General features: G+C 38.5%; 2 protein-coding genes across 2 annotated transcripts in view; one reads left to right on the top strand and one right to left on the bottom strand.

Moving 5' to 3' along the window:
- Positions 1–15,698, top strand: part of LOC136882153 (zinc finger protein 480-like) — a 297,571-nt gene that overhangs the window by 243,045 nt on the left and 38,828 nt on the right. The gene's annotated exons all lie outside the window — the stretch shown is intronic.
- LOC136882154 (uncharacterized) overlaps positions 10,505–15,698 on the bottom strand; it is a 60,791-nt gene continuing 55,597 nt past the window's right edge. Inside the window, exons 4-5 of the mRNA XM_067154702.2 lie at positions 13,058–13,140; positions 10,505–10,623 (exon numbers count right to left, since the gene is read on the bottom strand). Coding sequence (XP_067010803.1) covers positions 10,539–10,623; positions 13,058–13,140 — 168 coding nt within the window. The 3' untranslated portion in view covers positions 10,505–10,538. The remainder of the gene's footprint in view (positions 10,624–13,057; positions 13,141–15,698) is intronic.

A 15,698-nucleotide genomic window follows, 5' to 3' on the forward strand; every position in this document is an offset into this window, starting at 1 on the left:
CTCCTTCTATCCTTAATTATTCTATTAATCCTTTCCCAAACTTTTTCAATGCTGTTAGTCTTACAATCTTTATTTATGGCTTCAGTTTGTTCCTCTCGTCTCCTTCCTCAACTTACAGAAAAAAACCTCCCTTTCTGCACTCCCACCTTTCTTCCTATACTCTTCTAACGCCCCCAGCACCCTCCTCCTCATTCCTTCACACTCTCTATTAAACCATTCTTCCCCCTCTTTCTGTTTCCTCCTTCTACATTCTACCTTCTGTGCTATCATCTTTATTGGATGTAGTAGCAATTCCAAGGCTTTATCAATATTATTTTCCTCTAACGCACATTCCCAATCATATTTCAGAAATTGTAATTCCTCTTTTGCTACCCTATCCCAATCCCGTCCCACTTTCTCTGACCCTTTGTACTTGTTATATCCAGTCCCTAATTTATCCTTCCTCTCAGCTTCCTTCCTTATGTGTGTCTCTTCCCCCCTCTTCAACATACCCACACTGGGAAATGGTGAGATTCAATCCAGTCGCCTACTTCCATCCTTACAATATCCTCCAACACTCCTTCCAAGCTTAAAACCATATCTATCAAACTACCATAATAATAATAATAATAATAATAATAATAATAATAATAATAATAATAATAATGTTATTTGTTTTACGTCCCACTACCTACACTTTTACGGTTTTCAGAGACGCCGAGGTGCCGCAATTTAGCCCCGCAGGAGTTCTTTTACGTGCCAGTAAATCTACCAATGTGATGCTGACGTATTTGAGCACCTTCAAATACCACCGGACTGAGCCAGGATCGAACCTACCAAGTTGGGGTCAGAAGGCGACCATTCAAAATATACGAATTTCCCGCAGCGCACATCTCTAGGAGCTTCTCCCCATAACTGTTTATATCCTCACTACTTCTGCTTTTCAACATACACCTTCCATCTTCACTACTTACTGGGCACTGTTCCCCTATTCTCGCGTTCCAATCTCCGAATAACAACATGTCCTCTTCTCCTGCAAACTTCTCTTATCATACAAATATCCACCAAGAGCTCTTCAAAAAGATACTTATTAACATATGCTGAACTACTAGGATGGCAATATACGAACGCTAGACTTATTTTCCTCACCCTCCCCTCTGCCCCTCCCATATTCATTCCCAACCATTTTCCTCACCCTCCCCTCTGCCCCTCCCATATTCATTCTCAACCATATGGTTTCATTCACATCTGTCTCTATATCCTCCACCAGTCCTCTAATTTCTTCCATAATTATTACTACCATACCTCCTTGGGTGCGTCCCTTAATCCTCTCCTTCCTTCTATATTTATATTTAATCACAAACCCCTTCCATGAGATCTCCTTCCCTGTTTCCAACCACATCTCCAAGAGTGCCACAACGTCAAAACTTTCTATTACTTATCGAACTTTCTTATTTCCTAATTTGCTTATTAGTCCCTCAATATTCACACATCCTATTTTCTAATATAGTTATAACTTTCCCTCCCTCCCTTCTTAGTTTCCACCCCTAATCTTACTCCATGTAGTTCTCGCCCGCTCATCCCCTATCTCCATTTCTCCTTTTTTTTACTAACCTATTCCATTCCATGCGCTCCGTATCCTCCATCCCTTTACATACTTTACACCAGAGGTCTTTTAAACTCCTACTTCTTCCTTTACTCATAACAGCTTTACTTTCCTGTCAATCACTCTTCTCATGTCCTTTCTTGCTCACTAAACCACTGCACTCTGCTCTCACTGTTTCTTGCTGCTCACCCTCACTCACCCCTTCACTGCTCTGATCTTCTGAGTCCACACTGCACTGACCATTCCCTCCTGAATTTATCGCCTCTCGTTCCTCGGCTCCACCCCTCGTCACTTCTTTCTTCCTTCCACCTTGGCCCGTCATCACGGAATTGACACTTTCATCCATCTCCTTCAGCTTCGCCACTGAGTGCTCCCTAACCCATCTTCCGTTTGTCACCACTAACCTCTGACCTCTTATTCGGGCCTTTAGTCCCTGTTGTCTCGCTCTCCAAAAGTGTCTGTTCGGAATCTTCATAATTTCACTTCCTTCCTTCCCCATGTCTCCTTTCACCCCTACTTTCTGGCCCTGTAAATTGCTACCGTTTCTTATCACAATTTCTGCCATTAGGCTCGAGAAAAATTTTACTCTAATTGGCCTCCGTCCTTTAGTTTTTCCCTCTCTCTCCACATCATCTATGTCCCCTTCACTAAAGTTTATCTTCATTCTATCCCTTATGACCTCTACTACCTTGGATACCAGATCCATCTTTCCTTCCCTCTCACCTTCCTCTACACCATATATAAATATGGCTTTCTTCATTCTCTCCTGCCTGTACCCCTCCACTTCTCTCTTCATCTTCACCTCCTCTTCCAAATATTTAACTTTCCCTCTTAATAACATAATTTCCTTCTCATTGTTGCTCAGTCTCCCGTCTGATTCCTCAGTCTTCGTTTCTAGTAATTTCTTCATGTTCCCTATCTCGTTTCTCTGCTCCTCCATCATGTCCTTGATTTCCTGTACCTTATCCCATTGACACTTTTCCTGCATTACTTCACTCACCAGAACCTTAAGTGCTGCCAAATCCTCCATGCTGAATTTTCCGCTGGTATTTGGGCCTGGGTTTAATTCCACCCCCCACCCCCAATAACCAGCAGCACTGCTATCACTGTCACTACCAGCACCGTTTCACCCAATTTTACTCCTTCATTTCTTAACACTCGTCCATTCTTGGTCTCCTTCCTCTACTTCCCCTGCCATTTCCCAATCACGGCCTGGTACCGCTCAATACCGACCATGTTCGCAGCACACACTGCACCATCCAACTTCCCTCCTCGGTTGCTCAAGCCAGACTAGGTGTTAGAAGAAAGAAGAGGATTGCCAAGTGTTCATTCGAGTGCAACAAGATGTTTCTACACTTTGAGGAGGAGACCTACCACAATTCAGCATTGAACATCACAACTACAATGGTGTGTTAAAATGTAGGCAACATCTGACATGGGGAGATAACGATGGAAGCAGATAACCAAAGAGATTCCAGATCATTGGCAGAGATCCAGTTTCATCATACATTTAGGTACCTTTTTTAAAAGTTTATCCGTTCATCTTTGTAGAAATAATGCTTACTTATTCATTAGTGATAGTATTTTTTCTAGTCTTGGAGTAGTCTTTCATATTTTTCATCCTTCTCTCACATGGGAGATGGTAGTGTTGTCATTTATGTGTGAGTGATTATTGGTCTCTATTAGAATAGCTAGAATGCGTGTCTGTCTTCTACAATTACTCTAAATGTTACACTTAATAGCCTGGTATTATTTAAAAATCATTGTCCTCATCGGTAAGTAATAATTTATTTTTGAAAAAAATTCTGGAAGTCATGTGGGATAGATTTACGGCATGTTTGTTATGCCGGATTTCTATGCAAAATTTAAGGCGAGTTAGTGTCATATGGCATACTGTCGAACTCTAGTGTGCGCAAATTTAATATCTAGCACATATAATAATAATGATAATAATCATAATAATAATGGGTTACTGTACTCACGTCCTAGTTCGTTAACCATGGGCAACGGCTGAGTGGCCTAGTAAGTTGTCCTGAGAGTCGGGATACCAGTTGCTATGGGATGGGAGTGGGCATCTCGGACATATTCTGAGTCGTGGCCCTCCTTGTGCTCAGGCGGCTAGGACTATACAATCCACCGGTGGTCCATAACCCATTAGAGGAGATATACTCACTTGGACTACGTGTAAGTAGGGTAGCGTCCTGCTTCATGAATTTACCGAGCTCAGAACACTTTAAGCAAGCCTCGGACCTATGGGAGTAACAGAGTCCCACTCCCATATGACAGGTGAGGGACGCCTTGGAAACAACTTGGCGAACGAAATGGAATTCGGTGGGGAGCTTTTAATATTAATGGGGCTTATGGAAGAAAGAAAGTAGAACTGGCTGAGTCAGCAAGGAGGATGAATCTGGATGTGCTAGGAGTAAGTGATATTCGGGTAAGGGGAGATAATGAGGAAGAGGTAGGAGATTATAAAGTGTACTTGACGGGTGTTAGAAAGGGAAGGGCAGAATATGGGATAGGGCTCTTTATCAGGAATACCATTGCACACAACATAGTTTCTAATAGGCACATAAATTAGCGAATGATGTGGGTAGATTTAGCAGTTGGGGGAATTAGGACGAGAATTGTCTCAGTGTATTCACCATGTGAGGGTGCAGATGAGGATGAAGTTGACAAGTTTTATGATGCATTGAGTGACATCGTGGTCAGGGTCAACAGCAAAGATAGAATAGTGCTAATGGGTGATTTCAATGCGGGAGATGGAAATAGAACTGAAGGATACGAAAGGGTGATTGGTAAATGTGGGGAAAATATGGAACCTAATGGGAATGGGAAGCGTTTGCTGGACTTCTGTGCTAGTATGGGTTTAACAGTTACGAATACATTCTTCAAGCATAAGGCTATTCACCGCTACACATGGGAGGCCAGGGTTACCAGGTCCATAATAGATTATCTCTTAACCGACTTCAAATTCAGGAAATCTGTTAGGAATGTACGAGTTTTCCAGGGATTTTTCGATGATACAGACCACTATCTGATCTGTAGTGAACAAAGTATCTCTAGGCCTAGGGTAGAGAAAGTGAAATCTGTCTGCAAACGAATAAGGGTAGAAAATCTCCAGGAAAAGGAAATTAGACATAAGTACATGGATATGATTAGTGAAAAATTTCGAACAGTAGACAGTAAGCAGGTTAAGAATATAGAAAGAGAATGGATGGCATACAGGGATGCAGTAGTAGAAACAGCAAAGGAATGCCTGGAAACAACTGTGTGTAAAGATGGGAAAAGGCGAACATCTTGGTGGAATGATGAAATGAGAGCAGCTTGTAAACGTAAAAAGAAGGCTTATCAGAAATGGCTCCAAACAAGGGCCGAGGCAGACAGGGATTTGTATGTATATAAAAGAAACAGAGCAAAACAAATAGTTGTTGAATCCAAAAAGAAGTCATGGGAAGATTTTGGTTATAACCTGGAAAGGCTAGGTCAAGCAGCAGGGAAACCTTTTTGGACAGTAATAAAGAATCTTAGGAAAGGAGGGAAAAAGGAAATGAACAGTGTTTTGAGTAATTCAGGTGAACTCATAATAGATCCCAAGGAATCACTGGAGAGGTGGAGGGAATATTTTGAAGATCTTCTCAACGTAAAAGGAAATCTTCCTTGTGGTGTTGCGAACAGCCTAGCTCATGGGGAGGAGGAAAATGATGTTGGTGAAATTACACTTGAGGAAGTGGAAAGGATGGTAAATAAACTCGATTGTCATAAAGCAGCAGGAATAGATGAAATTAGACCTGAAATGGTCAAGTATAGTGGGAAGGCAGAAATGAAATGGCTTCATAGAGTAGTAAAATTAGCATGGAGTGTTGGTAAGGTACCTTCAGATGGGACAAAAGCAGTAATTGCACCTATCTATAAGCAGGGGAACAGGAAGGATTGCAACAACTATCGAGGTATCTCATTGATTAGTATACCAGGCAAAGTATTCACTAGCATCTTGGAAGGGAGTGTGTGATCAGTCGTTGAGAGGAAGTTGGATGAAGACCAGTGTGGTTTCAGACCACAGAGAGGCTGTCAGGATCAGATTTTCAGTATGCACGAGGTAATTGAAAAATGCTACGAGAGGAATAGGCAGCTGTGTTATGTTTCATAGATCTAGAGAAAGCATATGACAGGGTACCGAGGGAAAAGATGTTCGCCATACTGGGCGACTATGGAATTAAAGGTAGATTATTAGAATCAATCAAAGGCATTTATGTTGACAATTGGGCTTCAGTGAGAATTGATGGTAGAATGAGTTATTGGTTCAGGGTACTTACAGGGGTTAGACAAGGCTGTAATCTTTCACCTTTGCTGTTCGTAGTATACACGGATCATCTGCTGACAGGTATAAAATGACAGGGAGGGATCCAGTTAGGTGGAAATTTAGTAAGCAGTCTGGCCTATGCTGATGACTTGGTCTTAATGGCAGATTGTGCCGAAAGCCTACAGTCTAATATCTTGGAACTTGAAAATAGGTGCAATGAGTATAGTATGAAAATTAGCCTTTCGAAGACTAAATTGATGTCAGTAGGTAAGAAATTCAACAGAATTGAATGTCAGATTGGAGATACAAAGCTGGAGCAGGTCGATAATTTCAAGAATTTAGGTTGTGTGTTCTCCCAGGATGGTAATATAGCAAGTTAAATTGAATCAAGGTGTAGTAAAGCTAACGCAGTGAGCTCGCAGTTGTGTACAACAGTATTCTGTAAGAAGGAAGTCAGCTCACAGACGAAACTTTTACATCGGTTTGTTTTCTGGCCAACTTTGCTTTACGGGAGCGAAAGCTGGGTGGACTCAGGATATCTTATTCATAAGTTAGAAGTAACACACATGAAAGTAGCGAGAATGATTGCTGGTACAAACAGGTGGGAACAATGGCAGGAGGGTACTCGGAATGAGGAGATAAAGGCTAATTTAGGAATGAACTCGATGGATGAAGCTGTACACATAAACCGGCTTCGGTAGTGGGGTCATGTGGGGCGAATGGAGACGGATAGGTTACCTAGGAGAATAATGGACTCTGTTATGGAGGGTAAGAGAAGTAGAGGGAGACCAAGACAATGATGGTTAGACTCGGTTTCTAACGATTTAAAGATAAGAGGTATAGAGCTAAATGAGGCCACAGAACTAGTTGCAAGAAGAGGATTGTGGCGACGTTTAGTAAATTCACAGAGGCTTGCAGACTGAATGCTGAAAGGCATAACAGTCTATAATTATAATGTATGTATGTATGTATGTATGTATGTATGTATGTATAATAATGAAAATTTTCACCTCGGGTTAAATGGATAAATAAGGGTCATGAGTTTAAATATTGCTTGATCTTTTGTGCAAGATGTTAATGTGTGCTCAATTAGGGTGAATATGAGCCTGGAATATGGCGGAATCCTGACAGATCATTTATTGTATTTATTGACTTGTGAATTCAATTATTGAATTTTATTTGAAGACGTGTGTGGTTAGACGTAATTTCTTCAAGTAGGAGCATGTGTTAATGGATAGACGTGGAGTTGAGTAATAATAATGTTGTGACTCATGAACCATGAATGTGGATATTTGACCTGTAATATGTGCGTTTCTGTAGACGACAATTTTCTGGATATCAACCGCCAATGTTACCTTGGCCAATGTTGTGAATTTTCATCATCTTTGACCAATTGATCATCCAGACTCAATCGCATTTCTGAGAGACGTGAATGAATATTTTGCCTGATACCGTCATCGTGAGAATTCATGTGCCTAGGATAAAAGTCAAAATATAATATTCAAAGTCTAGAATTCGTTGTAAATAATGTAAATATTTTTCGTGTGACTTAGTGTGATTGCTGTGTGTGTGTGGTGGTAATTTCAGTGAATTGTGAGATATGTTTGACTCTGGTTTTGACCCGGCCACGTGTTCATCACGTTGCGTTCTGGTTATCAGCATCGCTGTTTGATTTGATCTAACGTTTTGAGAATTGAACCTTTAGTAAATTTTATTTTGAAATTAAGTTAAGATGAGCTTAAAGTATCAGATAGTAATGAATAAGAAAGAATTATTTCGCACCAGTGGATAAGGTTCAATGTTTTTGTAGGGCTTATAATGTTAAATTTTCCCAAGGCATCAGCTGCTAAAGATTAACGTCACGTTTTTTCTATCAAATATTAAAGAAAGTTTCATACAAAATAATTAATGTACCACCACAACTGGATGAAAATAAGTCAGATAGAGACATCTTTGAGTAATGATTCCGATAAAAAAAATTTGTCTTCTTTATTTCCAATTTAATGGATATCACGTTTAATTCAGTACTCTAAGGTGTAAGGTTGTCATTTAAATCATGAATGTAGACATGAATGGATCTGATATTTTAGACGCTTAGAACTAGTTATGAATCAGACAGCTTTTTGAGATTGAATTAATTTAATTTGTAAATAAGAACGACATTATAGAGAGGAGGTCATCCCATAGAGAATTTATTTTTATGTGTTTCATTGAGCCAGAATTCGGCTGATATCCATCTGTATATTTACAGAATTAGTGACCTCCAAAACTGTTGGGGGAATTAGACGCTGTATTGAAGGAACTGGCAGAGAAGAACCAAAATTTAATTTTGTCATCAAGATTTGTTTAATTAAATTTGTTAAATGATTGAGTGCTAGTTCTTAATAAAAGTCCTATTTTTGTATAATTGTCGCTAGACCTTGTCTCTTTCCCTGCCTTCAAAAATAAGCAAAGCCAGACAACGAACGGTCCTCCGTTGAGATTTTTGTTCTCCGGCTGAGCTAGCTCGGTAAAAAGGGGGCAGTATGAAGCCTTACACCATGTCCCTAGTCTCATTAGTACAATGTGTAGCCTAAATTTTGTTCCAAGTTCCACTCCAAGGGAGCTAATGCTTCTGTACATTGCACAAAAGATAATTTGAGGTATGTTGTCATTGTCGGAAGCAGTATTTTGAAGGCTGTTAATTACCTCAATCTCTGTGAAGTAAAGGATGGAGAGGGATAGTGGTAACGGCTTAGCTGTGTTTGGGTACATATTTGTACTTTTCCATGGCTCATTATTGCCCCCTTAAAATTTCACACTGAACACTGAGGCAATGGCCTCGGAGAAGGTAACTATTGTCATTAGAATAGAATGCACGTTGTGCTGATTTGCTGTATTAAGGTATTACAACATGTCTTTGCTGTTGTTACTTATCATGCTTATGTAGTTTTTGTAAGCTTTGTGGATGAGTTTCTTGGTGGTGTTCCTCCCACATTTATTTGAATCAATGTTGTATATTTTGTACATGACTTAGAGACAGTAGTAATTCCTCATTGATGTCACCGGTGGAGTTCAGAGCTCGGTACATGAAACCCAAAAGTAACTTGCTTCCAGCGAACATGAATTCCACCAAAGCAAATTCTACTTCCAGCAGTTCAAAGCACACACGGTTGAATTCGGGTTTCATGGCAAAAAGTGATCTTCCCTCTGAGGTTTCCTAAATACTGTGTATGACTGAGGTACCACTAATGTGTCACAGTTTGATGAATTTAACCAGGATTCACTAACGCACAGAATTGGTGGGTCTAAAGAAGCAAGAGTGGCCAGAACTGCCTGTTTACACTTCACATATTTCAGGCTGTAAAACACAGTAATTGTCCTGTTATGTGCAGTCCAATATTCTGAGTTGCTAACATCATCATTTACACTGCTTGATGTCATGTTAATAAATGATTCAGAGATTGTGGAGAACTACATTTCCAACATGTTCATGCCTGCATCCCTGACTTAATTTTCTACAGTAGAGTTGTATTAATCATTGCACATGTTCTATGGACTGGTCAGTAAAAAATGTACATATCACAAACAGCTGATTCACATGATGTTTAGAATTACATGTTACACAGGCATTTGAATGAGATTTCTGAGTTTGGTCCTGGGTTCAATTCCACATCTCCACTAAGAGCAATTGAACACATCACAAGGTGGGGAAATGATACGGGCGGTTTGGCAACTTTGCTTCCTCCAGCAACCCTTTAATCCCCTAGACATCCGACAGCAATTCCTATGGTGGACCGTACACGTTCACACCACGCCCAAGAATTAATCTCACATTTAGATACTACTAAGCACTTATTAATATCTAAATCTGTACACAATTCTCTGTTTTTCGAGGAGTACTTTGATACTACTTAAGCAGATGTTATTACACTTTACACAACTAAAAACACGATACAAAATTGGAGACCTCGTATCACTACGGAGCTGTTTGCCACAATCTAGAACTATTTTCTGGTTATTTTGTTCTGATGAACTGCAGATTTAAATATTCAAGAATAGCGTTCTTGCTAAACTAAACATCTGAATCCTTCACTTACATCCAACATAGCCAAAGAAGAGGCAGTGTTATTCCTATCACAGAATATACTTTCCACCTGCCTGAACACTGAGGATGCTGAGGCCAACCTATTGCTCTGAATCAACCCCACTTTTGCTTTTTTTTTTTTTTTTTTTTCTACACACATCATTTAATTGTACCAAGAGTCATTCCTCAAATAGGTTGCTTACCTGTTTCTCATGACCATACTTCAGTTTTATTGATTTGATAGTTCTTGGAATATTGTGATGAGTGAGTGAGTGGTGTTTTGCATTTCTACCACACATTGCCCGTGATTGTGCAGAAATCAGCTACTATTTACACTGTCAGATGTTAGAACAAAGATTGTGAAAGTGCAACAGCAGGCCAAGTTAAATGTTGGAGAGAAATAAAGACTTGACAATTAGACATTTAAATATCTACAAACTGCATGGAGCAGTGTTTATAAAGAGTTGATGAAATATAACACACCAGCCACTGTGGATGATTGCTGGATTTTCAGCCACTGGAAACCAAGGTCAAATTTTCAAAGGTCAGAATAAATTCTAAGTATGGAAAGGAAATTGAGTACATCAGAACATGGTCATCCAACTGCAAAAAATCAGGCCTTGAAATAAAAGAAAGATTCCAGGCAGGATTTTGATGTTATTCTTCCACCTGAAACAACATTAAAAAATATGTACCTAATAACACCAAGATAAAAATCTACTATGCCATCATATGAGCCATTATATTTAATGGCTTTGAAACTTAACAAGCCATTGAAGGCGACAGTAGATATATCAATATCACAGAAAGAAGGAATTTGCGAACTGTCACTAATTGAAAGAAATAGGGGTTTCGAAAGAAGAAACATAAAGATGTATGGAGGTATGAAATGGGAGCGAATCAAGTGCCTAATACACAGCAGGTTGATTCTCTGGACTGGTCATGTTGCAAGAATGGCCAACAGCAAAGTCATGGTCAACCAGACATCCCAAGTACACATATTACAATATGAAGAAACGAACTGGGATGGTAATATTAATAATCATTGTACTGGCTCAGATACCGAGTGATGCCAACTAGAACTGATTATTTTCATCGTGTTGGTCCGTACTGACTTATATTCAAATCTCTAAAGAACATTTTCCCGCCTTGTCAATACTTATACTTAATTAAGTATACTTAATTACCGTACATGTTTCGAGAAGCTAACTACTCTCTTTTTCAGCGGTGCCAAAACATCAATTAATCTTTGGACTTGGTACATTGGTACAAAAAGAACAATTATATATAAATCATGAAATTGTTAAAATATTTCTCTGTGTTTCACCTTTTGCTTACTTACTATGTTACTTGTTACAGATTTTAAACTAGAAATTTTCAAATCAGAAAAAAATAAAGTCTATTAAATTAATCACTATATGCTAACTTTTTTATTCTGCTCTGCTCTTGGAATTGATGTCCTTATTTACATCTAAAAAGAATAAAATTTTTCTTTGTGTCTAAAAATACATTTACGTTGTCATTTAGTAAAACACCTTAAAATTAATTAGTTTCCAATTTGTAAAAGTAAATAAACATGAGTAACACCTACGTATTACGGTAGTCACTATGTTAAAATAGTTTCTGCTCTCTTCTTGAAAAACGTTTTTCTTCTTTCCTTAAGTCTGCTATATTTCTGAGACCTCACATAAATCGGAATTTCCTCCTCTTAATCTCATCAGACCATGCTCGCCATTTTAACCGTCCAATTCCTTTAAAACAAACAACCAACAGATCAATTCAGTTTCATCTCAATTTATCCACAAATTAAAGTGACGTAACACTGGTCTGAACCAAACAATATGTCCTCCTTGCTGTCAGTGACCTTACGGGGCGAGCTGCTACTATGCTGCCGGTTACGTAAAGACCATGCTAGCCATTTTACCATCAAATTCTTCAGTTCAACTTGTTGTCAAATTTAACCACGAACGAAATATTATTGCACTAGTCTGTATAAACAAACCGGTTGCCGGCAGCATAACAATGAGATTAAGAGGAGGGAATTCCGATTTATGTGAGGTCTCAGAAATATAACAGACTTAAGGAAAGAAGAAAAAAAAATTTCAAGAAGAGAGCGGAAAATATTTTAACATAGTGACTAACTTAATACATAGGTGTTACACATATTTACTTACTTTACGGATTGGAAACTATTTTATTTTAAAGTGTTTTACTAAATGACAAAGTAAATGTAATTTTAGACACAAAGAAACATTTTATTCTTTTTAGATGTAAATAAGGATGTAAATTCCAAGAGCAGAGCAGAATTTAAAAAATTAGCATATAGTGATTCATTTAATAGATTTTATTATTTTATGATTAGAAAATTTCTACTTTAAAGTCTGTAACAAGTGACATAGTAAGTAAGTAAATATTAGTAAAACACCTTAGAATTAATTAGTTTCCAATTTGTAAAAGTAAATAAACACGAGTAACACCTACGTATTAAGGTAGTCACTATGTTAAAATAGTTTCTGCTCTCTTCTTGAAGAACGTTTTTCTTCTTTCCTTAAGTCTGCTATATATCTGAGACCTCACATAAATCGGAATTTCCTCTTCTTAATCTCATCCGACAGAGAAATATTTAAACAATTTCATGATTTTTATAATTGTTCTATTTGTACCAATGTACCAAGTCCAAAGATTAATTGATGTTTTGGCACCGCTGAAGAAGAGATTAAATGGCTCTAGAAACAAGTACGGTAATTAATTATAATCAAATATGTAAAGTATTGACAAGGCGGAAAAGTGTTCTATAGAGATTTGGTGCCAACTAGGCGGCCTGCTGATCACTAGATACTACAGGCTGACTTATTTTAATTTTGTGAAATTTGCTCACGAGCCATGATCAAACCAACTAGTTCGGACCATGAGTGGAGTACAGGAGACAGAATTTGAGAACGATCGGAATGGACCTGTGCTCACATTGAACCCAAGATATTGGGATATCTAGGACTTCACTCAACTTCTTGTCTGCAGAAGGAGCTACTGAACATATAAATAGCAAATTCCATATTGCCGAGGGTTAGGGGTGTAAAATCTTACTAAGCTAAACTGTACGTACTTGTCTTCTTCTTTGAAACAAGCGACCAACTGATCCACTGTGTGTTCATCTACACTTATTTCATTCTTAATATCGCAGGAAGGCTGTAAGGAACAAATATGCAAAACAAAATAAGAAATGTAGAGTAAACAGATAACTAGAGTAAAAGTTTATAAATAAACATGACATAGCTAACAAAATAAACTGCATAGTTGTACAATAAAAATATCAATTTATTCTCCCAATCTAAAAATTAAACAAGCAAACAAGTGTCAAGTCAAAATTATATGAAGAACACGAACAAGCAAAGGAACTCATAATAAGATAAAGAGGACAGCACTGCAAGAGGGAGCAAAAGAAGAAGAAATACCTAAAGGACAACAATAATATCTGCAATTATTTTCTTCTCTTCCTACAACTTCCTGTCATCGTGTTCATCCTATTATATGTTCTTAAATGACTGGTCACTTATTTGTTTCTTGTGTTCCCACAGTTGACTCTGATTGTCAGATAGACATACATTGGATCTTAACCTGAGAAAGGTCAATCTCTTGCCTACCATGTTCAAGTTCGTACAACAAATAGTTGTTGGACTTTTCATTGACTCTAGACAATCTGAAAGCTTTATTAATATAGACAACATTTACATTCAGATTTTAAAGGACCATGCTGGCCGTGTTTTCTACGGATAGCAAGTACACCGCATTCCCGGAAGCCCCAGAATTGATTCCCGGACAAGTCAGAGATTATTATCAGACTCTAACGGCTACTTGCTGGTCCAGTGAGGCTGTATGAGAACAAAGAATTTGTTAATTGATAGAGTGGTAGAGTCTTTAGTCTAAAAAGCCCGGAATAATGGCCAAGAAAATTAGTTTTGCTCACCACACACCGACTTATAAACTGCAGGCCATCAAGCTGAGCAGGGGTCCCTTGACAGGGTAATACTCATCAGAGCTGTATGGCGACAGGTTTTGGTTTGTCTTGAAAGGTTTCTGTTCAGTGAGTTTAAAACTACTTAGTATGTTTTTTGGACATGACCAGAACAGCCTAACATTTTTTAAAATTATCATTCATCCGAAGAAGTCTACACTTGACTTCGTATGCAATGTTAGATTAATGTTATCTCTCAGGTTTTTTGAAAGAGAGAAACCTTACACTTTGGTTCCTCACAAATGAACCTTCCACTGTTCTAGCAAAGGTGAAAAGATTCAATTTTGTTAAATGTCATTGATTATTTCATCAAAAGAGCAGTATTCAAATGAATTCATCAATCTAAACCTACTAATGAACGTTCAAGGATCATAATTAATGTCATATATTTTGAAAATAACAACCAGCAAAAGAGAAGAAACTCCCATTGTCCTGTGTAGCAAATGCTGCAAGAAAAATCAAGGATACAAAGCACATGGGTAACACTTCCCTGGAAAACCTCAAGGCTCAATTCTTCTCAGATGAGTCTTTTCAGGATCAGCTGCATCTATGGATATGCCATGAAACACATGTAGAATTATATTGACTTTAATGTACAATTTTATACCGGAAAGGCAACCCCATTTGTTCACAACAACAAAGCTTTAAACAACAATCTATATTAACTTCATGAGAAGAAACATGCTCGAAACAGGCGATTCTCCAGAAATATCCATAAAATATTTTGAATGGACTGGTCATATGAAGATTAACTAGGCCACAGGTGGATGAAAACAGAAATGATGTTTAATAAGCTCTAGAAAAAAAAGACGAACTAAGGTATGGGAGATAAGATGGTTGGAACTTTCAGAGTGACAACACTGCTGATGAGACGCCATGCAATGGAATCTAATAATGTCACTGACAGCACACGTTAGCTGTACACCTACCTTACCGCAGAGCATACCTTCTCACATCACACGCATGCAAATTGGCATAATGAACACAGTCTTGGGATAGTTGCCAATCTAAGTCAATGCTGTCATGAAGTTTTTCAAACAAGAACAATGGAATTGAATCCAGGTTGATTGCGCCCGAGGTCGTACAGCACGAGAGTGTCTTCAAGGTCTGCAAGAAGCTTGCAGAAAAACTGCATAGCCTTACAGGACAGTGCCATGGTGGTAAAAGCTTTCAACGAGGGATGCCAATAAGTGGCAGACGTGTCAGCCCGTTCATCCTAGTGTCAGTGTGTCAGTGAAGGAGAAGTGAATGTTCTTGCCATGTTAATGGACACTGGTTAGTGTCATATGATTCGTCAGCTGGTCTGAGACACCAGGTTAGCGAATACGACTGTGCTTCATATTAGAAGAAACACCTCGGCGTGACAAAAATTTGATGAAAATGGGTTCAGGGTGATTCAATGGAAATGCAGAAATTATTACGATACGATGCTGCTCGTAACCATTTGGAGTACTGTAAGTACAATGAAGAGGCTTTCTTATGCAATATCGTTACGCTGGATGAAGCATGGGCTAAATTGTATGAGCCACAGCTGAAATGTTGATCGAAATAATGGCATCATTACGGGAAACCACAAAGACTGAGAGTTCGTGAGAAACCCAGCCATGTGAAAGTTATTGTTATACTCATGTATGACTGTGATGGTTTTATCCCAATGCACTATGTTCTTCCACAGCATACCATAAATGCGTATTACCCATCATTTCCATAACAACACAGAGCCGCATACAGT

The sequence above is a fragment of the Anabrus simplex genome, chromosome 10 (genome assembly GCF_040414725.1).
Source record: "Anabrus simplex isolate iqAnaSimp1 chromosome 10, ASM4041472v1, whole genome shotgun sequence".
In the NCBI taxonomy this organism is placed as follows: domain Eukaryota; kingdom Metazoa; phylum Arthropoda; class Insecta; order Orthoptera; family Tettigoniidae; genus Anabrus; species Anabrus simplex.